The sequence below is a fragment of the Bicyclus anynana genome, chromosome 25, assembly GCF_947172395.1.
Source record: "Bicyclus anynana chromosome 25, ilBicAnyn1.1, whole genome shotgun sequence".
In the NCBI taxonomy this organism is placed as follows: Eukaryota; Metazoa; Arthropoda; class Insecta; order Lepidoptera; family Nymphalidae; genus Bicyclus; species Bicyclus anynana.
Genome location: NC_069107.1, coordinates 2084198 through 2108703, shown reverse-complemented (window position 1 = coordinate 2108703; position 24506 = coordinate 2084198). Strand labels below are relative to the sequence as shown.

The following is a 24506-nucleotide window of genomic DNA, read 5'->3' as shown; positions in this document are numbered from 1 at the left end:
CCGAACGATTATCACTGACAGGTATATTGTAGCCAATAGACCTGATATAGTGCTAGTCGATCGGTCAGTGCGTCGTGCAATAATTGTTGATATTACTGTTCCACATGACGATAATCTGGTTAAAGCCGAAAAGGAAAAAGTATCAAAATACTTGGACCTTGCTCACGAGATTACCGCCATGTGGAATGTTGAGTCAACTATTATTGTTCCGATAGTTGTTTCAATCAATGGTCTTATAGCGAAAAGCTTCGACCAACATCTTAAGAAGCTTTCGCTTAACTGTTGGATCAAGAGTCGGATACAAAAGGCAGTGATTCTTGAGACGGCGCGTATTGTGAGGAGGTTCCTCACTCTGGAGCCCTGACCACCGGTTGCTTGGACACTCAAATGTCCCGCAGCGGGAGGGTGAATTTTTTTTTTATAAATTTTTAATAATGTTTTGTATTTTATTATACCAATATTGTTAAAAATTTAAAAAAAAAGAAGTAATAAATAAATGAGAGAAAAAAATGACACTTAAACTACAGAATGTTTTAGTTTATAGTATAATTATAAAGGCCTCCGCCAACTCTTTTCACTGGTTTTTCTGCCGCTATACTATTTAAAGGGGTCCTAAAGGCATTTTCAGGTCATTGACCTATATTTTTGCTTTGAGACATTGGATCCCTTGGATACAAAACTCACTTGTTTGCTCCACTTTTCCTTTTTGCATATATCCAGTCCATCTACATTTCAGTTGTTCAATATGTTAGTATACTTGAGGTGTATAGTATGCATCAAATGTCTAGTCCGCTATGATATTACAACACAGAATAATTACCTCAGACTTCATGTTCAAAGCACACTAGAACTTTTAGAAGCATATTAAACCTTACGAAACAAGAAAAATGTTGATTTCTTTAAATTTAATTTTAATTGGTCTATTCATTTGGGAGCTAATTAAGCAAGAATGAAAACTTTTGTGTTACAAATCTTTGCATCATAATTGTGAAATGCTAAATATAGTAATCTAATATAGTATGTACATTAAATATCACATGTCTCAAATGGAAAAGAAAAGCATGTGAGGAAACTTGCATACCTGAGAATTCCTTACTAATTAATTAAGATGCAACAGGACAAAACAGACACACATTAACAGATTAACTAATTACATCCCTCTACATGAGAAAGAAATTATCAATTTGGTGGTAATAAATCAATCAATTCAATCTTATGCATCCCATTTTCATATAACATAGCCAGAGAACCAGTCAACATTTTTGGGTAGGTATTTGAAGCAGGATGAAATCTCTCCTTCTTCTTTACTACCCTCACACAGAACTGGACACATAGCGTCTGTGCTACTCAGCTCCTCAGGACTCCCCAGAAAACTTCTTGCTTTGGACATATGAAGGTTGCCTTATATCTCCAAAGCAAGGAGTTTTCTTTTTGCAAAAAATATTCTTTAGTCTATCTGAGTTATATGTACCTTTAAATTTAATATTTAAGCATAGAAATAAGCTAAGTCTGGTTATAAATTTTTTTTTTTTGCAAAATAATTTGCATCAGCACAGCTAATTTAGCTTATTTGTTTTTTCAATCTCTATATATTCAATTTAAAGATTATAACTTATAACTTTTTTAAACAGATTACCTTAAGGATTATAATATATCTTGCGAAATTGTGAACTGTCGATAGATTGTGAATAGCAACATACTGCTTACAATTTAACGTGTTATTTTTCAGTAGATTGACAGCATTTTTAAATACATACTCAAAAATGTCTACCAGCTCTCAGACCAATATGTTAAGGATGATAACCAGAGACCATTCATTGTAGGCGTTATAGTGTAAATATTTTGATATCTACTAAAAATAGCTGTTAATGTAAAGACTGCTTTAAAAATCTCAGTTACTTGTGAGCAACTGGTTATCTATGCCTTGTTCATAGCTCCTTAGGGATTAGTTTGTATTTTAATTATTTGGGCATAATTATATGATTAGAAAATTGTGTTAAAATTGGAAGTGTTAAAATGTTTTTGTGTTATTCGAAAAAAGCAAATATAAAAAGGTAAAGTATTTCAATACTCTTTAGAAATTAACTGCGTCTTGACCTCAATATGTTTTATATGGTAGCTGAGACTAGATTTTTAGAACTTATTTATATATATACAATTTAATATATACAAGTCATCATGACTTGGATTGAACCTCTAGTACCCAAATGAAAATATTCCCAGCTACAGTTTGTTTCATTTAGGATGGTGCTTTAAACACTTTAGCTAGCAAGCTTGGAGTTCAACTGCATTATAGGAATGTGTATTTAGTTATAGATTTTAAAATGGTGGTAAACAAAAAACTTTAATTTTAAGTTTTGCACTGCTGAGCTAGAGTCTCCTCTCAGAATGAAAGGGGTTAAGTCAATAGTTTACCATGCAGCTGGCCCAATGCGAATTGGCAGACTTTACACACGCAGAGAATTGAGAAAATTCTCTGGTATGCAGGTTTCCTCACAATGTTTTTCCTTCACCATTTGAGACACGTGATATTTCCTTCCTTGAATTCCTTGAAAGTTGGAGGCGCATGCCTTGGACCACATTTGAATACAGATGTTTCCAAAGTAAGAAAGATGTTTGTAACATAGCCTAATTGAAATAAATGAATTTTGAATTTGATTGAATATGTGTATTTCCATTTCATTTATTGAAATCTAACAATCATTATTTTGGTAATCAACATAGTCAGCATATCATTGTGTTGTTGGTTGAATAATGAAACAATAGCATTAATTCCAACAAAACTGTGCCACTTACTAATTTAATATAATGGTTATCAAGGTGTCACGGCCTTTATACTCTAATAATCCTATTCAGATTACTCGACCTGCTAAATTTAGTGAAATGAGCTCTTTGGTATTAGATTCTGTATAATGTTATTATTTTGTTTCCAATTAATTTTATTATTGCTCGAGTATTTAGACAAAAATTCAAGGAAAATGTAATTTTTAGTATGTTAGTTTCAATGAATTGCTTAAGTTACTATTTACACAAAAAATTAAGGAAGTTAGTGATTTATATTATGAGGAAAATTTATTGAAATAAAAAGAAAAATATTAGAAAAAATCACACAATCAAATAAGATATTATGGAGCAATCTTCTACTATATAAAAATAAGTCTGGTTTTCCTTCCTGATGCTATAACTCCAGAACGCACTAACCGATTTCCACGGTTCTGCATTCGTTAGAAAGGTCTCGGGCTCAGTGAGGTTTATAGCAAAGAAAATTCAGGAAAAATTTCAACGTAGGGTAGGGATAGGGTAGGGGTAGGGTAGGGTAGGAGTAGGGTAGGGGTAGGGTAGGGGTAGGGTAGGGTAGATATAGTTGAAATTTTTGCATCGAGTTTCACGCGAACGAAGTCGCGGGCGTCCGCTAGTAGTTATATAAATCAAGTCATTTTTGAAATATGTTGGCTATTGGTCTAGTAATGAATATATCCAGAACTATCTGTTCTGTGTTAACTACTTGATTTTACTAAGGTAGTCCAGCTAGAGACGTCAGACCATTCAGACCAGTCAGATATTGCTATTTCCTGTTCGCCATATTAAATTTTATGTTTTCAGGATACCACTCTAACATCTTGGGATCCCAACGCCTATTGGCTCTTCAAACCATACACCCCGCCCATTGCATTCAACTTTGCAACTCATTGACCTATATCAATAAATTTGATTCTTTTGCGGATCTCCACATATCCGAAACTGATAACTGATCACTGAAAAAAAAAAACTTAACAAAAAATTTTTTTTTTAGCTACAACACTGGTACATCACATTGGCTGGACCCCCGTTTGGCCAGGGTCCGGAAGCACTCCCTGGGCGAATGCGGTGAAGATGAGCTGCCATACGGTTGGGAGAGAGTCACGGATGAGAGATACGGCTCCTACTATGTGGATCATATTAACAGACGGACTCAATATGAGAACCCTGTACTGCAGGCGAGGAGACTTAGAGGTTAGCACTAATATTATAAAGACAATATTTTGTGTATGTATTACGCCTTCACGACGCAACTACAGAACCATAAAGGCTTGAAATTGGATATATTACAGGATAGGATTATATCCTTTATTGACGTATAGGCTACTTTTGTTACAAAAAATTTACATGGGTTCTTTAATGAATGACAGAATTTCAAGCAGAGTTCCAGGCATGCGCTACTATAAAACTGTTGTCTTATTTCTTAGTCTTAGTTGACACTTGACATCATGACGTAGGCCATCTATTTGTGCGCCAGCAGGGTATATAGCTTGGTAACTTCGTTCGTAGCACTCCCAATGGTCCGCGCGGGCCGGGGGGGCGTGTAGCGATGAATGAAAAACCCACGACTGATCTCCGCACGCACGATTTCACACCCGTGCAGTCTTTCCTCCCGTCGCCCGCATATCATGGGAGTGTCATCAACGAACTTGTTGACGCTTGTTAGTTGACATATACGAAATTGAGATTCTATGTAACAAGTGTCATCCGGTGCCTAATCACAACCATTCGTGGATATCATACAGTAGGTAGATGGCATTTGTCAGTTGATTTGATGTTTATTTTAATAGGCTGTTAATAAAGTCCGAATTAGTGAATAGACCAGCAGGTGGTCCACTTGACCAGGTTAAGTAGAAAACCATTGCCTAGTAAAGAGCACACTGCACATATGCTTCATGCAGTCTGTGCCTCTCAACCTTGAGAATATTCGTGTAAAGTATTTTCGTACCCTCCATGTTTTAACGCATTTTTAGTATTTTTTGTATCAAACAAAAGGCAGCACATTGCCAGGTCAGTTAGTTCTATATTCACATAATTTCTTTTTTATAGCTGAAAAAATGGTAGCAGAGAATGGAAATAACAATCCGATGAACGGTCCACCACCATCAGGAGAGTTAAGAGGGGAGAGGTTCACAATGAATCTCACGAAAAGCACCCAGGGTCTGGGGTTCACACTGATAGGGGCTGAAGGCATCCCAGAAACTGAAGGCTATCTCCAAATTAGGAGCATAGTACCGCATAGCCCGGCTTGGATTGATGGTAAGCTTAACACAATTATTTATGCCACTGTCATGTAATGAGGTTCAATCTAGCATGAGTGCTACAATGGCTTATTACGTGTAGTGACATGCAATACTTTTTCTACAAACAAGATAAAAGAAATAAAAGAATTAACAGAACTTGGTAAATAATATATTGTTTTTTTTTCGATTTAGTCACGACGTGGCTTCCTAGATTTTGTCACTTATAACAGAGCCTGAATTTGTTCCTCGATTACAGGTGGCATTAACATTCATTATTTATGTTATTGTGGAGGGGGGATATCAATTTTGCTATAAATAAGATGGTATTTGATGACTTGAGCTCAGTTGTTTGTTAGTCAGCGTAGACACCGTCACGCTGCCAGTCGCGTTAATGATTCTGTGCAATAATGTTTTGTGTTGTAATTATTGTTTATCATAAATTGTTTATATAGGGAGGTGATTGTTTTTGCATTCTAAAAGGATACTTTAAACCTACTCTCAAGGTCACAAGTCCTGGGACCTGCTCGTGATGTTTCCTCTACCACAAAATGATGGTACAATCACTGTTGCTGCTACCAGACGTGTCACAATATGATGTTTCTTTTTGCAGGTGCTCTTCGGCCTGGTGATGTTGTGGTGGGCGTGGGCAACAGAGGCGTACGCGGATTGTCGCACGCACAAGTGGCGCAGATCTTCCAGTCCATCACACCGGGCACTGAGGTCACCCTGCATCTCGTCCGGGGTAAGAATTTGGCTCACAAATGCATAACTTTAAATTTAAACATTGTTTAAAACAATATTTATTAAGTAATAATACCCGCACTACAAAGCGCAGTTGGTAGACCCCCCACCAGGTGGACTGACGACATCAAGCGAGTCGCAGGGATTCGCTGGATGGCTCAGTATCGTGATGTTTGGAAGTCTCTACAAAAGGCCTATGTCCTGCAGTGGACGTCCATCGGCTGATATGATGATGATGATGAAGTAATATGAATACAAAAAGGCAATTTGATCCACTTTTGTATTAATATAGAAAGTGTATTAATTATAAATATAATTTAGTCTGGAGACTCAAAAAGCTAGCTATCTAGCCACTGTTATATAATAACATGTCCAGTAGTCTTAACATGCCATGCCATGCTGGTGGGAGGCTTCGGCCGTGGCTAGTTACCACCCTAGCAAAGACGTACCGCCAAACGATTTAGCGTTCCGGTACGATGCCGTGTACAAACCGAAAGGGGTGTGGATTTTCATCCTCCTCCTAACAAGTTAGCCCGCTTCCATCTTAGACTGCATCATCACTTACCATTAGGTGAGATTGTAGTCAAGGGCTAACTTGTAAAGAATAAAAAAAAAAACAAAATACATGCGACCAAACGATGTACCCCGTAAATAGAAACAGACAAATAAACCCAAAACAATCTAAACTAGACATATTTATACTAATGTAAGTATGTGTAATTGCTCGGGAGAACAATTTGGGGATATTTCATTTATTGAAATAAATAAAGAGGTAAAGTTTGTGGTGTTTTAGGGGGTAACTTACTAAACCGATTTTGAAATTCTTTTACCACTAGAAAGCCACGTTATTTATGAGTGTCATAGACTATATTTTATACCCCTTGCACAAAAATTACATGTGATATGAACCAACATGAATAACGCTTAGAAGGCTGTCACTATATCGGAAAATAACTCTGAGCACTATACCGTCATTTCTGAGCGGTACAGGTGAGTATGCGAGTGAATGGAATTTCTCAGGTATCTGATATAGTAACAGCCTTCTAAGCATTACTCACGTTTTCAGACCAATTATAGAAGGACCTGTATCGCACTCATAGTCACGAACAAAATTGTCTGTCATTTTCTGAAGAAAACGAGCCTAGATTTGGTGTATATCTTATACTAAAAAAGAAGTTTTTGCCCGTTTTTTACACAATTCAATTACACAAAAAGGTATTTTTACGGAGCTCTTTAACCGACGAACACGATTACAAATATTTAACATCGATAGTATAGAGACAGTTTTTATAATCGCATTAGATCGTTGATCATATACTTTGACAGAAAAGTAACGTCTAGCGAGGCAGGTCCTATACAATAATTGGTCTGAGCTCACGTTGGTTAATTTCACAGGCAAATTTTTGTTCAAGGGCTTGTAGTCTATTATCCCCGGTGTGTAAATATCTCTTTCATTGCATTGGGACGAAAGAAATGGGACTGGGGCTACACCGCCATTGGTCGACATTTTGTCTATTTCTCCTCACGAAATGTATCGTTGGTCGCCTGCTAGGCGTACTAAAGGTGATGTCTGTTATAGGCTACCCCCTATCGTTCGACTCTGAAGACCCCAACACGCGGGTACTCAGCACGCTAGCGGTAGATGCGACTACCCCTGCAACTTCTGATGCGGTTGCTATGCAGCAGTTGACTCGGGCTTTGAGAACCAGGTGCGTTTTACTTATTAATCTCGTCGTCATCAACCCATATTCGGCTCACTGCAGAGCTCGAGTCTCCTCTCAGAATGAGAGGGGTAAGGCCAATAGTCCACCACGCTGGCCCAATGCGGATTGGCAGACTTCACACACGCAGAGAATTAAGATAATTCTCTGGTATGCAGGTTTCCTCACGATGTTTTCCGTCAGTTTGAGACACGTGATATTTAATTTCTTAAAATGCACACAACTGAAAAGTTGGAGGTGCATGCCCCGGACCGGATTCGAACCCACACCCCCCGGAATCGCAGGCAGAGTTCATATCCACTGGGCTATCACGGCTCATTATACCTAATCTACTCTTATAAATAAACTAGCAGATGCCCGCGACATCGTCCGCATGAAAATCAATGTAAACCTTCACCATTTTAGGGGTTGAATTTAAAAAATTCTTGAATCACATTTTATTTCGTATTTTTTTTCACTATTCATGAGCAAATTTTTAAACTGTAACCCCCTTCTATTTTTATTTTAGGATCAAAAAGTTACTAAGTATTTTGCCCAAGGTTCCATTGACCATTATAGGAAAATTCATCTGATCGATTCAGTTGTAGACCAACTAGTCGTAAAAGACTATTAGGAGTGGCTATGACAATAGCCCAACAGGCCATTGAACCATAACCTCATAGTGATGCGTCTGGCCCCTTTACTGTTGAGCAATTGAGGCTATATGTTGGAGACAAGCCAACATCAGAAGTGATTTAAAATACAAACACAATTAGTAAATGAAAGCCTTTCAAGTCTCACAATTCCCACCAAGAATATAACCAAAAAACTCTTTAGTAGCAGAGAATAACTTCAAACAGTGCCTGAGCTTTTCCCTTGACAGAGCAGGCGAAGATGCTGTGCAATTTGTTATTTAACATAGAACTACTAGATTAATTTTGGCTATATGTAAGTTGTGTATTGTTGAAATAGTGTATTGAGTTAGTTACAGCCTAAAATTGTTAGTAGCATTAAGGTGGGTACAGATTGGTGCAATGCAACATGTAATGCAACATGCAATGCAAGAATTTGACGTCCACATTGCTGCAATGTATCACGAATGCTCGTGGTTTGGACACCTCGCGCGCACGAACTGCGCTTGGGTCGCGCACGCTCCGAGCGTTACAACTCGTGCGCGGTTCGATCCGAGATTTGTCGGTTTTTGGTACGAACACAAAGGGGCGCGCAGTGTGCGCAGGACTGAGCCGACTGATTCGTAGTCAATCGCGCATTGACTATTGACTATTGACCGCGCGCGCCACACGTCCAAGGTAGCAGGGAACATGCAATGTAAGGCAGAATATTACATTACATGTTGCATTGCACCAATCTGTACCCACCTTTATGGAGCGGAGTAAGCTTTATCACAGAATGTTATCTTCTGAATATAGATTATAAAAAAAGCCTGGTATGTCAAAAGTGCTTATAATCGTAATTATTATGTCTTCAGATTTAACCTCGAGTCTCCAAATCACGTGGACGGCCAAGGGCGCGACGAAACCGACAACTCCCCAGTGACTCCACACAGCCCCAACCAGAGGCGGATGCTGTCCAGGTCCTTCGAGCTGGACGAGCTGGCCACTTCCGGGGACCACGACCCTGTGCCGCCCCGGTGCCCCTCCGCCGACCATCTGCTGACTCTGGCCACTGGTGAGTGACCCCGCACCTTGAGCAAGGAAAACTGCCCATCATTTCATAAATTTTTGTGCCATCTAGTATCATATTACTAAACGACACTGTACAACGAACTTTGCTATTTCGTGAACATACCCCTAAGTGGCATTATATAAAATCTAGAGCAGGTTCTAAGCTTTACGTGTCAAGGATGGCAGATACACAAAGTAACATTATCAATCATCACCGAATCTATCATTTAACTTACTAATAAAGTTCTCTCTAACTATAATATTGATCAAGTGCAGCGCTGATACTATCAGATGTACACTAAGATTAACTATCATATAGCAAGGAGTCAGCCACCAGTGGATCTCGGACTTGTAACCGATTCCAGTTGGGTTAAAGACGTCTTTTACGGTAAACCAATACTCCCCATTCTCCGCTCGTGTTGGCTCCCGGCTAATTAACTAACAATGCAATGGTCGGACTATACGAATAAATCACTATCACTATTACACTATTTAACGAATGGAAGACTAACCATTTCAAAGACGCGATTACAACTCAACTGCTCAACTAGCAGACTACAGTGGGGGCAGGGTGCCTCACTCTCTCAAGCGTACCGGTTACACGCCATTTTTGCGGCTACCGACGCGATGTTATTGGACGAGAGTCGCGTGATCAACGTTTTACAGTCTTATTTATTTAAACAGTAAATAATTCAATCCCAATTACACGAAAACATGATTCTATTATTATCACAATAATTAACTAGATTTTGCTAACCGATCAAATAACTCACTCGCCGACATATATATAACTTTAGCTTTATATTGGTGTTTCATCGATTTACAAGACGTAACCACTATTATATAATGATTTATTTATTTTGCTATCATCCGCGAAAATTCGGCGAACCCATGCGACAACGAACCCCGAAACCGGAGCATCCTCAGGAGATGTTGACTCTACAACGTGCAATTGCAAAGTTGCACGTTGTAGAGTCAACATCTCCTGAGGATGCTCCGGTTTCGGGGTGAAACGTACGTACAGAGTATTTTGTCGGACCTGGGTGACGTTGTCGCATGGGTTCGCCGAATTTTCGCGGATGATAGCAAAATAAATAAATCATTATATAATCATGATGAACTTCCGCAAAGTAACGCCTGCTTCTATCCAATATTTATAAGACGTAACCACGTCAATAATGCTAAAGACCCATTTCAAGCTTCAATGTTTCCCAGAACACCAACACCGCAATAATAACGGTGGGTCGAGCGAGCCCGGTCGCGAGCTCGTGCTCACACTGAGGCGAGGGGCGGCTGGCTTTGGCTTCACCATCGCTGACAGCGTACACGGACAGAAGGTCAAGAAGGTAACATCAGCCTGGTAACATCTGCCCGTACTGGTTTTTGGCTAACAATGTTTTGGCTTGTATTGTCAAAAAAAAATATTTAAAAATCAAAATTTCTGTCTCCATACATACTCGGGCCCAAACTATACGAATGGTACAGAGCTGAAAATTGGCCATAAAATAGGACAATTAAGGCCAACTCATGAAGCCAATTTTCAAAGAAATCTACATTTGCCTAATCAGTTAAATTATAATTAAAATTAAATTATTATTAATAATATTAGTATTATTGTATTAGTTGTAATATATATTATGTAATACATTTGTAAATTTTAATATTATATTTACGTATATATTATATTATATTTATATATTTTTTTGAATTATTTATATACATAATTACATATATAATGTATTGCACCTTCCCGCTCTTTCTTCGCAAGTTCTCTCGTCAGGGGTTGCCTGGTAGAGATTACTTATAGTAATAAGGCCGCCCTTGCATGCTAAGTTTAATTTATGTTTTTAATGTTTCAATTTATAATTGTATTTTTGTGTGCAATAAAGTATTTCTTCTTCTTCTTCTTCTTCTTCTAAATTACTTGTAGGCAATAATTCGTATCCCTTTGGCATAAAATTCATTGCATTATCTGTGTCTAACTGACAGGCGACAGTTTTGACATTGACATCTCATTCATTGATCATTAACAGCCCGCGTTTGCAAAGACAACTACGTATATGCATTTGTAAAGATCGGTATATTAAAATAATGAAATCAGCTTATTTTCCCTTTTGGCGAATATTATTTCAGCTAATATTCTAACGGATAAATATAATAAAATATACAAGATTTTTAGTACAATTTTTATATCTGTATCTTTTGAAAATTGGGCCCAATTTCGGATATTTCGGAACTTTTCAATGATTTTTCCAGGTGCTGGATCGCAGCCGTTGCGCCGGGCTGCGGGAAGGTGATCTCTTGCTGCAGATCGGTGACAATGACGTGAGACATGCGCCTCATCAGCACGTCGTGCAGGTACAATCATCTTCTATACTATAGCTTGGCAACTTCGTTCGTAACACTCCCAATGGTCCGCGCGGCGTGTATGAAAAATCCACGACGGATGCACCTCACTTCCCTGCGCGCACGATTTCACACCCGCGCAGTCTTTCCCTTGTCGCCCGCATCTCATGGGAGTGTCATCAATAAACTTGCTAGACTATAATATAATAAGGGTAAAGTTTGAGGTTTTGTCATAATATCTCATAAATAATAAAAAAAACCACAGTTGTCATTTAAATATATAAAATAAAAGGTCATTCATCACGAAATCTCGACATCGACAATCGTTTGATGTAATAAAATTAAATTCGGCAGGGAAGTAGTTCATAGTTAGTAACTGCATGAATTACAAATAAAGTTAATATTACATGGATCTCACAACTTTTTACCGTAGAACTACTGTTCCAGGTGTTGTTTTTGATTGCATATAATTGCATGCATGCGAGACGTGATAGCTCAGTGGATGTGACCTCTGCCTTCGATTCAGAGGAGGGCATGCACCTCGAACTTTACAGTTGTGTACATTTTAAGACATTAAATATCTCAAACGGTGAAGGAAACAAAAACATCGTCAGGAAACCTGCAGAGCTGAGAATCTTCTTAATTATCTAGGTGTGTGAAGTCTGCCAATCCGCATTGGGCCAGCGTGGTAGACTAACCCTTCATCCTGAGAGGAGACTCGTGCTCAACAGTGAGCCATGGGTTGTTAATGATGAATTTCATGCAGGTGTTAAAAGACTGTCCGGCGCTGTCGGAGACTACCCTTCGAGTGTGGAGACGGAACACCATCAGCAGAGCGCCGCGCAGCAGATCCGCTACTCGAGTACAGCCAGCTTCGAGTAAGTGTTTAATAGTAGAGGAGCCAGATATGCTAAATTTGCAGTTACTACAGCGTCATTGGAGTGGATTACATTTCGTAGATTAGATGAATAAATGGTTCTAAACTTTTTTCGCCTTAAGCGGTGGGGAAAAAAACTATAGACTTTAAAGATAATTTTTATTGCTTTGGCTTATTGAAATCATCAAAATCAAAATCAAAATCAAAAATCATTTATTTCAAGTAGGCTCAGTTTACAAGCACTTTTGACACGTCAGTTGACTATTTGTAAAGATTCTACCACCGGTTCGGAAGGCAACAATACTTTTATTTGTATTCCAAAATAATTTACAATTGATAACAATTACAATTTCTTATAGTTTTATTTCCTGTCTGAAGGTGGAAGCTGATCCAACGGCCTCCAAGCGCTTTTATCTTTAAGGAACTCATCAATGTTGTAGTAACCTCGACTAAGTAAATGTTTTTTAACACATTGCTTAAAGCTATGCATTGGCAGGTCCATCACAGTCTTGGGGATCTTGTTATAGAAGAGTACACCCAAAAAGATTTTTTTACTCTTTGGAGACGATATGCAGAAATAACTAACTTATGCCCGTGTCTAGTAAGACGTGGGTTTAGAACTCCTTTTCGTTTGTACAAATTAATATTTTGTCTTACATAGATTATGCTGTTATATATATATTGACAGGCTACTGTTAGTATACCTATTTCAATCAGAAAACATAAGTGATTATTCAGGAGATTATTTCATTCTAAATAAGTATAAAATACTAAGTAAGTAAGGGTAAGTGTTTAACTATCTCACGTGTTCTGCTGAGCATGAGAAAGAAAAGACATTTACTTAAGAGTGGTGCCACACATCACAATGTTTTACACTAATAGGCTAGTTGACACTTTTTTTTTAAATGGCATGGTCTTAAATTGTTCATTATCGTTACTACTAGATTGAAAAGAAATTATCATAGTTTTTGAGACGTTCAGTCAGTTTAGTAGTGCAGTGATTCCCAAAGTAGGACCCCTAGGGGTCTATGACAAACTGCAAGGGGTCTTTTTTTTTATTCTTTACAAGTTAGCCCTTGACTACAATCTCACCTGATGGTAAGTGATGATGCAATCTAAGATGGAAGCAGAATCCACCGCGCATACCACTGCGCCACGGAGGCCGTCAAAAAATCTTTGGTCACTGGTCTATGTCAGCGAAAAAAAATTTGGGGGTCCATTAAATGAAAATGGTTTCCACGATAGTGGATCATAACACATTCACTAATAGTACCTATTTACATCATATTATCTTATAATATCAAAACATATACATTATTTTTAAAGTAACTATGAAGTAAAAAAAATATTATATATGATTATAAAATTGTGTAAGTTGTAGGATACAGAAAATAGAATAGAATAGAATAGAATATATCTTTATTTGTCCACACACGAGTAATAAAATAAAATAAAATAAACAAACAGAACATACAAATATCTGGTCGTGGACAAAACAGGTATCCACCTCAGCACGATGCCACAGCGAGCTGTGGCGCTGGTTTTCAGGTGAAACCTTGTGAGTTCACGGACGTGTCTACGTGACGTGTCTTAACTTAAAACTTATACATGAATACAAAGTAAAATAAAATAATGAAACAAGAACGAACAGAGTAATAAAATAACAAAATTAACATTTATGGGAAACTAAATTAACAAGGAAAATCAAACAATAATTAATACGAGTCAACCTGTAAAATGAACGATCTGCCGCCACCATAGTGTTGTAGTAAGGAGAAAAGGAATTAGTACTAGGGGTTATTTGTTTGCTGATCCAATAATAAAAGAGCTTTATATTTAGTCTTAAATAACCCAATAGTACGTATATCTCGCATTGGTGGAGGTAAGTCATTCCAACACTTAGTGGCGGCAAACTTGAAACTACCACGAAACACAGCGCTTTTGTGATGAGGCATCGATAAAACTATAGAGGTGTTTCGTAAGCGACCTGTTGTCCGGTTTTCTATCCACCTCAATTTATTTACAAGGTACTCTGGGACACCGTTCTTTATCACGCCAAAGAGCAAAGTAGCAAAATGTAGTTTTCGACGCGAATCCATTTTTAAATGGTTTGCGTTGTTAAAATACGGTGTAACGTGACTCCTTGGCGGAATCAAAAAATCAATATCAAATAAGTAGGGAGTCTACCCAACACGGAAAAACATGGCAAGGGGTCTACGACACAAAAAGTTTGGGAAACTCTGGTCTAGTGGAACGATAATGAACTATTTAAGACCATTAAAAAAGTGTCAACCAGCATTATTATTATTACTTGAGGGGTGAATGTGGGCTTGCTAATAGTCAAAAGGGTACCTGCACCCAGAGTCAAAAGCTGGGTAAAACTACTGTTTTGGACATGCAAATGAATGATTCTGATTATTGTTATTAAGATTTCTTAATAACTCTTACAGCTGCTCCCAACAACAACAACAACAACCTGGGCAGGAGTAAAACGCCGACAGCGGAGCAACTGCGCTCGCAGCAACCTCTGCATGTTAACGACAACAGGCTGATGGACAGACAGAACGGCATCAACTCTGGTGAGATGTTATATAACAGCTGCATCCAATAACAACAACATAAACCATGACACATCGATTATCTCCCACAATTTATAACCTATCGATAGCAAAATAGTAGAAAGAGAATCGTTATGTAACATGGCTAAAGGTAATGAGATAATAGTCTTCTCGCCTGCTGTACAAAACTAAGAAGATTTTTTGCATACATGCAGTTTAGATGCCTAGAAACTTTAATCACATTTTTATTTGTGAAAATAATCTCGTAATTTTAATATTTTTATAAAACAAAATTGTATTTTTATCACGTCACCGCAAACGCCAATCATAAACTGTGACGTCATTCGCAACAAGGCATCGGTTTGTGATTGATCACATCACTGCAAACGCCAGTCACGCTGTTATCTCTATGAATGACGTCACTTGCTAATATGTTGTGTTTCGGCGGCAAAAATTTTACGTAGATATTTTTTCATTTATATTAAATTTTTTACTGGTTGTAATTGACGGGACAAAATAAAATATAGCTTATAATACTTCCATAATTCAGTTTAAACACTGTTTACAAAAGAGGCAACTAGCCTATTATGTCTACATTTCTCTTTCGTTGTAATGGCAGGAAATACGGAATTACCATTACCAGTAGACAAAATTATCTCGATAATCTCTTCTTGAAACATTGATAATATAAATCATTGACCACTTATAATAAAATAACGCACAATCATGTAGAAAACTTCACATAAACACTGGCCAATTTTGCTTTGACAGTTTTAGAAATATTAGTAAAGAAAATTATACCTAAGGGCTTTTAAATATAGTCCAAAATTAAATAATAACCCAAATTCAGAGCAAATTGAACCTTAAGGATTGAGTTTAACGTTGAATTTGCAAACGCGACTACTTGAATTGAGTGCCAAGAAGTTTGTTTGGTACTCATTGACTGGGGATGTTTTTTGGTCGCTGATTTTGCTGATAATAGGACATTGATGATTAAAATTTAAAAATATATGAGAGCAAAAACGATGATTTGCCAATAGCATATCTGAACCATGGATTTTTCCGGGATGAAATAATGTAGCCTATGTGTTAATCCAGAGTAAAATCTATTTACATTCCAAATTTCAGCCAAATCGCTTTAGTAGCCGCAGCGTAAAGGAGGAACAAACATACTTACACACTTACACACAAACTTTCGCCTTTATAATATTAGTGTATGTGATAGTGTGATACTATGATAATTATATACCATGATGCTTATCACATTAACATTTCATCACCAGTGGAGGCAACATACGCAGTACCGGAACACAAAAACCGGGAAAACCGGGAGACCTTAATGGAGAGACGACGACGAAGCAGCACTCCTGGCGCTAGACTCACCCTGCCCGTCGTCACCCCCTGGAATGATAACCAGGATCAGTGGAACCAGCAGCCTTGGCTGGACAATTCCAGTAATGTCAGGAACTGGGCAGAAGCTCAGAAGTGGGATGAGAATGGGCAAAAGTGGGATGGGAATACTACAGAGTATATTGGCAGGTAAAAAAAAAGTATTGTATTTTCTAAAATATTTTCTATTAATTATTATAATATGATTTTGTAATTATACAGGGTGCTCGGGAGTATTTTCCACTATTATATAACTTCAAGGTGTTGACAAGTCCGCTTATAGGAGCCAAACTGCATATCTAATTCTTTTGTTCTAGTTCTTTAACTAAAAAATCTTTTCTTGTTTTCATACAAAGTAATTCAAATAATTCCGACTATCCATCCTTGCATTTTAAAATACGTAATCGTTGTGGTAAGACTGTCGATATCGACGAGATATTGCAAATGGCACTCCGCACTTAGTAAGCTACTTCATGATATTCATCAATATATTCATCAATATTCATCAATATTCATTGATGAATATCATGTCTATCAGTTTAGCTAGGTATAAGGATATCGTGATATAAGGATGTGGTGATAAGGGACATAATTTAAAATCTATTTACAAAAGAAATATTTTTTACTCCGAAGATATTCATTTTCACACACATGTTCCTTGGACATTTTTGATTAATATTCCTTATAGAATACAACCCTAGAGTTATGGCAAATACTCCCGAGCACCCTGTATAATTTCAAGTTGCTTGGCCTAGTAATACTTAGTGAAAGGAGATCATTCATTTTGGGCCCTTTTTGAAAGTGCCGGCCAACGAAAAAAAATGGCACGAATCGTTAGAACTAATCATTTGAAGTAATAGCTAATATGCCATAAAAGTTGTCAGGTGGCTCTGAACCAAATTATACAGGTTCGATGATTCGTTATTTCCATACATTTTGTCAAATTTTAAAAGTGTCCGCTAAGAAAAAAAATTAGAAATACAATCTTTGTGCCATACTAACTATTGCTCCAAATGGGCAGTTCTAACGATACGTATCAGTTTTTTTTCTTGGCGTGCACTTTTGAAAATCGAAAAAATGTATGGAAATAACGAATCGTCGAACCTGTATAATTTGGTCCAGAGCCCTCCTACAACTTTTATGCCATATTAGCTATTGCTCCAAATGGCTAATTCTAACGAGTCGTGCCATTTTTTTTTTGTTGGCCGGCACTTTCAAAAAAGAGCCCAGAAATGTATGGAGCGTGAATGATCTCCTTTGTAGGCAAATACATTGTACTTACTCTTATCTAAAATAATCTGTTTTACCACATGTTTTATGCAAATAAATGAAAAATGATGAAAAAAAATGTTGGCAGGTTGGATGGGCCCAGCGAAGGGTGGGACGGGGAGAGATGGAACAACAACTGGGGGGAGGTGCCTACACCGACGGTGCATGTGGATATGAATGCTGCCTACTGGAGGGGCAATGCCAGCGTTGCTGACAGCAGCGATAATGGAGGTGAGGACTTTTGCAATTATTTGTATTTTAATTATAGACATACATGTTTTACGCCACCTGCTGATGTCCTTAAGTTTTCCTAAACCGAAGGTTGCCTGGAAGAAATCGCTACTTTGCGATAAGGCCGCCTTTTGTATGCTGATCTCTTCCTAATTTGTTTTTTATTTCACTTGTTTTTGTCTTTGTGGTGTGCAAATAAAGTATATTTATCTTTATCTTATACATCATACATTTTGTAAACAGACATAATATTAAATATAGTTTTTAATAATTTTTTAGTAGTGTCTTGTATTATATCTTTATATTAGCATTGTTAAAAATATAAATAAAAAAGATCCTCAATAGCTTAACGGTAAGAGCGGTTGGACTCATCATCGTAGGGTAGTGGTTCGATCCCCGCCCCGTTGGTCTATTATCGTACCCACACAGTCTTTCCCGACTAGTTGGAGGAGAATGGGAATACTGGTCATATTATAAAAAATATGGCAAATATTCTTTAAAAAAAAAAAAAATAATAAATGAGAGCTATAAAAATATAGTTTTAATAATGTATTACAGAGTTATTAATTTTAAAATCAATAATATAGTCATTATGTAAATTTAAATAATTATAGTGTATTTAGAATAATGTCATTTTGTTATAAGATTTTTAAAAAAAATTTGCATGCTAGTTTGTAGCAAATTGTATAGCAACATTTATTGTATGATCTGTAATTAACAATTTGCAAATAAAGAATTTGAATTAGCTTGGATAGTCAGGCGTTGTAGGAGACTGCAAAGTGAAACTATTGTGAGTTACAGAGTGAGTTAAAAACACTAAGTTAGTTCATGAGAAATTATATAAAAATTGTGTTTTATATAATTTCTCAAGTACTAACTTAGTGGATCTGTTTTATGAGGTCATTTAACCCAAAATCCCAGGAGTAAGTATCCAGGACTCTTGGACTTTGAGACTTTACTGTTGCAATGCAAAAATTTATCATTTAATTACTTGGTGAAATTATAAATAAATAAATACACATCACTATCTAGCCCCAAAGTAAGCATACAAAGTAGCTTGTGTTATGTGTGCTAAGATAGTTGATATTATAATATTAATATACAATTATATACTACATATAAATACTTATATAATGTATAAATACACACAGATACTGGAAAACATCCATGCTCATCACACAAATATTTTCCAGTTGTGGGAATCAAACCCACGGCCGTGGATGCAGAAAGCAGGGTCACTACCCACTGCGCCACGCGGCCGTCGGTTATAATGAGAATTCCTTTTCTAGGTTTCCCGGAAGATGGCATGCTGCATTCGCCCCACACGGCCGCTGTGGGGGGCATGTCCCGACAGTCCCCCTCCACCAGCAGGATCAGACCGCATTCACCATCCAATTCTACCGGTATGTAATCCTTGTAAGGTTTCTTTGAAGGCTTTATTTATTTATTAAGATAATTGATTATAGTTGTCAGAGAGTTAGATATAGCCGTGATAGCCCAGCGGATATGACCTCTGCCTCCGATTCCGGAGGGTGTGGGTTCGAATCTGGTCCGGGGAATGCACCTTTAACTTTTCAGTTGTGTGCATTTTAAGAAATTAAATATCACGTGTCTCAATCGGTGAAGGAAAACATCGTGAGGAAACCTGCATACCAGAGAATTATCTTAATTCTCTGCGTGTGTGAAGTCTGCCAATCCGCATTGGGCCAGCGTGGTGGACTATTGGCCTAACCCCTCTCATTCTGAGAGACTCGAGCTCAGCAGTGAGCCGAATATGGGTTGATGACGACGAGAGTTAGATAATAATAGCGCCATCTTACATTAATTAGAGTAACTAATTTGATAGCTCTGTTAGAAACGTATCTGTCAGTTGTTTGTCTGTGGTCATCTATCAGTTGACGATCTCCGAGAAAGTGAGACGCAGTTGTTCTCAGGTTTATTCAGTTGAACATTTGAGTTAGTTCGAAACGGTTCGGTAGTGAGTCAGTGGTAAGTTAATAGTAGTAGTAAGGCATTGTTAGTTACTTAGCTGGGAGCCAACACGAGCGGAGAATGGGGAGTATTAGTTAACTGTAAAACGTCTTTAACCCAACTGGAATCGGTTACAAGTCCGACATCCGCTGGTTGCTGACTCCTTGCCATACTGTTAATCCTGGTTTACATCTGATAGTATCAGCGCTATACTTGATCAAGTGTAATTAGAGGGTAGACTAGTTGTAAGTTAAGTGGTCGTGATGATAGATAATGTTACTTTGTGTATTTGCCATCAAAGTCAAAAGTCAAAGTCAAAATTTATTTATTTCAATTAGGCTTAGTTTACAAGCACTTTAGAAAGGTAAAGATTAATGTCATAATTTAATTTAATCTAATGGTTGTAATAATAGTATCCCTGGCGTATATCGTAGAACCTAGCTGAGACATACCACGATATCCCGATATTTAGTCCGTGTGATTTAGTCTACCTTCGATAATCAGAAGTGGAATTAAGTCAGTCAGTCAGTCAGTTCCACGTTATATTTACAAGATAATAGGGATGATGACAGTTTTTTAAATTGTATATAAATTAAGAGTATGCTAATAGTAAAGCGATTTTGTAAAAGGAACAGGGTATCTGCGATCATTACTTTCGGAGCTACAGGGATTTAAAGGGTCAGATTTGCGGCGCTGCCGCGGATCTCTGAAAGACGCCCCATACAAAATGACACGAACTAATGACGTCGTAGTTAATAACGATCGTTTGATTTGTATGTGCGTTTAAACAAAATTACTAATATCTTTGTTATTTGTGCGTTTATGTTTAAAGTTCACATATTTACAAATGTTACATTTAATGTAAGGAAGCTAATACTGTATGAATTTTCATCTAATTACAATAAAAGATTTTTAATAGATATTGAAATTTTATAATGTCATTTATTTTGCAAATATCCAGTCTATCATTGCTTTTTATGTATAAATTAGTTAACATTGACCCTATTTACCCGAATGTATCATAAAAATCAATATATTCAAACCTAGTCATCATCACCATTTAAAGCAAATATTATTTTAAAAATAATATCAGTATGATGAACTGTTCAATTTCCTCCACAGGTCGCATGAGAAGTCACTCTCCATCTAACACCAGCGCAACGGATCGTCTCTTATCAAACTCCCCCTCCACGCGACTACAGAGTCAATCTCCTTCCAACAACTCCTCTAATAGCAGAATAAAGGGCTCACCGCTAAGGTAAATATAATGAATTGTGTAAACAAGATTAAGTTAACAATAGCGATGTGATATGAGCCGTGGTAGCCCAGTGGATATGACCTCTGCCTCCGATTCCGGAAAGTGTAGGTTTGAAAAAATATCACGTGTTTCAAACGGTGAAGGAAAACATCGTGAGGAAACCTGCATACCAGAGAATTTTCTCAATTCTCTGCGTGTGCGAAGTCTGCCAATCCGCATTGGATCAGCGTGGTGGACTATTGGCCTAACCCCTCTCATTCTGAGAGGAGACTCGAGCTCAGCAGTGAGCCGAATATGGGTTGATGATGATGATGATGTGATAGCTCAGTGGATATAACCTCTGCCTTCGGTTCCAAGTTGCCTTTTCAGTTATGTGTGTATTGAGAAATTAAATATCACGTGTCTCAAACGGTGAAGGAAAAACATCGTGAAGAAACCTACATACCTGAGAATTATCTACGTGTGTGATGTCTGCCTTTGGCTAGCTAAAAAATATACATTTCACCTCACAAGCTCAAAAATAGCGCATTTCCTGCATAAATCCAGTGAGCAAAAGTCGTGTTTACTCACTCTGCGAGAAAAATCTTTTGCTTTTAGCTAAATGAGAATTTATTATAAAGTGGAAATATTGAAAAATTTTAATACCTCAGTTTCGAAACGATTTGAAACTAAAAGGTAATTTTTAATTGAAAACCACTTTAATTTCAAGTTGGGAGTCAAACATGGGAGTGAATTTATTCAAAAATATTTTTTTCATTTCAAAGATTCAAAGATTCTTTAACTTTTTTTACTTGAAGCTGCGGACGGCGATGCAAACCTGTTACAATACTTATTTATACTAAGTAAGTTAGTCATTCTCACCCTGTTCTGTGTGCTGTACACCCCAAATCCATATTGTATAATAAATGTTATGTCAAAAAATCAACACCACATAATAGGAAGTGGTGAAACCGTGATAGCCCAGTGGATGTGACCTCTGCCTTCGATTCAGAGGGCACAGTTTTGAATCTGGTCCGGGGCATGCACCTCCACTTTTTTAATTATGTAAGGAAATTAAATATTGAGACACGTGTCACAAACGGTGAAGGAAAAACATCGTGAGAAAACCTGCATAACTGGAAGTTTTCTGATTCTTACTCAACAGTGAGCAGAAAATGAGTTGCTAATAGTGTATTATTTTGATATCTGAACCGTCCGCAAATCCATAATTTTTATGATGACTGTTTCGCTAATAAATCAAGAAAATATTAATAACTCATTAATATAATATAATTTTTATCAGATCGACTTTCTATTGTAGGAGATAATTAAAAAGTTGTGTGAATGCTAGCATCCCTCGCACAACTATCCTTTGTTGTTACTCACAAAACTATAAAGCTTAAAACCCTAAAATATCTGTATGAACTCCCATCTCAGACTAATTGCATATGGACCTGTCTCGCTAGACGTTACTTTTCTGTCAAAATATATGATCAACGATCTAATGCGATTATAATACTGTCTCTATAGAATCGATGTTTCATAGTTGTAATCGTATTATAAAAAAATACCTTTTATTTAGCATAAGATGTATACCAAATCTAAGCTCAGTTTCCTCTAAAAATTACAGACAATTTTTTTCGTAAATTTGCATGCGATACTAGTCCTTATGTAATTAGTCTGAGACTCCCATTGATAGTTTTTAAAATGTAATAAGCCTATTTTGATGAAATGTTTCATAATGTTATAGGCTACGCGAGCAGTCTCCCTCGAGGCACATGCACAGCCCGGCGCGCTCGCCGTGCTACGAGCCCGAGCAGCCGGCCTTGTACGTCGCCAACTACCCTCAGGTTTATATTTTTTTATATTAAAAAAAAGAAAAAAGTCGTTTTTTATATTAAAAAACAAAAAAAAACTAAAATAAATATTTTCGACACACAAATACACTATATACGAGAAGACTATTTTTTTTAATTGCTACAATTATCAATTTCTTTATTAGCTGAATACACAAACAATATTATAGAATGTATTCGACCATCTCTGACATGCAAATTAAATAAAATAAATTAAAAATCAAATTAATATAAAAAATCATTTAGTGAATAAAAGCATTTATCTAACAACCACGACAATAGATTTTTTTAAATAATTGGTTTAGAGGTTGTTGACGTTAAGTACAAGTTAGCCCTTGACTACAATCTCACCTGGTGGTAAGTGATGATGCAGTCTAAGATGGAAGCGGGCTAATTTGTTAGGAGGAGGATGAAAATCCACACCCCTTATCGGTTTCTACACGACATCGTATCGGCACGCTGAATCACTTGGCGGTACGTCTTTGCCGGTAGGGTGGTAACTAACCACGGCCGAACCGTCCCACTAGCCAAAAAAATAAAAATATTACACTTTGTTAATCATTACTAACAGCCTATTTTTTATTATTATTTTAAAATGTATTTTATCTGTAAGCTTGTTTTTGAAAATATGTAACTCAGTTAGTACCTATATTCATAGTCACAATACTTAACAAAAACTTTTAAAGTTTCGACGAAGTCATGAAGTGAACTGAATAATATGATGACTAACTTCCGATCTCGGTTTTTGCTCCCGAGTCAATACGTAAAACTAACCCGTCGCATTGACACGATTGTATTGCACACAGGTGGAAGCTGGCGGTACAACGGACCCCGAGGCGGACGTGCTGGTACGACTGGCTAGAGGCTCGGCCGGCTTCGGGTTCCGCATAGTAGGCGGCACTGAAGACGGCAGCCGAGTCGCCGTGGGTTATGTTGTACCAGGTAACTTTGACTTGATCATCTTAAAAATATATAGTAAAAGTTTTAAAAATCTTTTTTAATCTTAAATAGAATCATCATAGTTACATAATTTTATGGCCCTGATTGTTTATAAAGAAAAATAAAATTAAAGAGCGAGGATTTAAAAACAATTTGCTGTGTATAATCGATACTTGATTTTTTTAAGAAATTCATTGTGAATTAAATACAAATTAAATACCTACGAAAAATTTAATAGGTGGAGAAAAGAACAAGTTGATTCACTTACGGAAGAAGTTTTTTTAAACTAATAACTCCTACGTTTACCTCACATACTCTTTATTCATCTGCACAGCAGTCGGAAATTAAGTTACTGGGTAAAAGCATCTCTCTTAACATAAATTTTTCCAAGTTTGTACAATTAACTTTTAATTAAAATAAAACATTGAATATAGTGTAACACGCGGGGCTAAGCCCATTATAAACTCGGTTTCTATTTAGCGGCCCCCGCCTTACGACTCGGGCCCTAAAAATACCTCGTATATAATGGGTCGTTTTAGCCCCTTGTATAACAATCTACTATTTATATTATTACTTACTAGCGAAGAACTTCATTCGCCAAAAAAACTTTCATCCTAAATAATAAATTTTGGCAAAGTTTCATCCTTGCAAAATTCTCGAAATAA

General features: G+C 37.0%; 1 protein-coding gene across 3 annotated transcripts in view; it reads left to right on the top strand.

Annotated features, from left to right (window-relative positions):
• LOC112056262 (membrane-associated guanylate kinase, WW and PDZ domain-containing protein 1) overlaps nucleotides 1–24506 on the top strand; it is a 37702-nt gene that overhangs the window by 5533 nt on the left and 7663 nt on the right. For all 3 annotated transcript variants that reach the window (XM_052889389.1, XM_052889390.1, XM_052889388.1), the window contains exons 2-16: nucleotides 3794–3993; nucleotides 4849–5058; nucleotides 5653–5784; nucleotides 7363–7492; nucleotides 8973–9172; nucleotides 10384–10514; nucleotides 11425–11526; nucleotides 12281–12392; nucleotides 14842–14970; nucleotides 16233–16488; nucleotides 17696–17838; nucleotides 19128–19241; nucleotides 20932–21067; nucleotides 22797–22896; nucleotides 23709–23844. In XM_052889389.1, coding sequence (XP_052745349.1) covers nucleotides 3794–3993; nucleotides 4849–5058; nucleotides 5653–5784; nucleotides 7363–7492; nucleotides 8973–9172; nucleotides 10384–10514; nucleotides 11425–11526; nucleotides 12281–12392; nucleotides 14842–14970; nucleotides 16233–16488; nucleotides 17696–17838; nucleotides 19128–19241; nucleotides 20932–21067; nucleotides 22797–22896; nucleotides 23709–23844 — 2231 coding nt within the window. The remainder of the gene's footprint in view (nucleotides 1–3793; nucleotides 3994–4848; nucleotides 5059–5652; nucleotides 5785–7362; nucleotides 7493–8972; nucleotides 9173–10383; nucleotides 10515–11424; nucleotides 11527–12280; nucleotides 12393–14841; nucleotides 14971–16232; nucleotides 16489–17695; nucleotides 17839–19127; nucleotides 19242–20931; nucleotides 21068–22796; nucleotides 22897–23708; nucleotides 23845–24506) is intronic.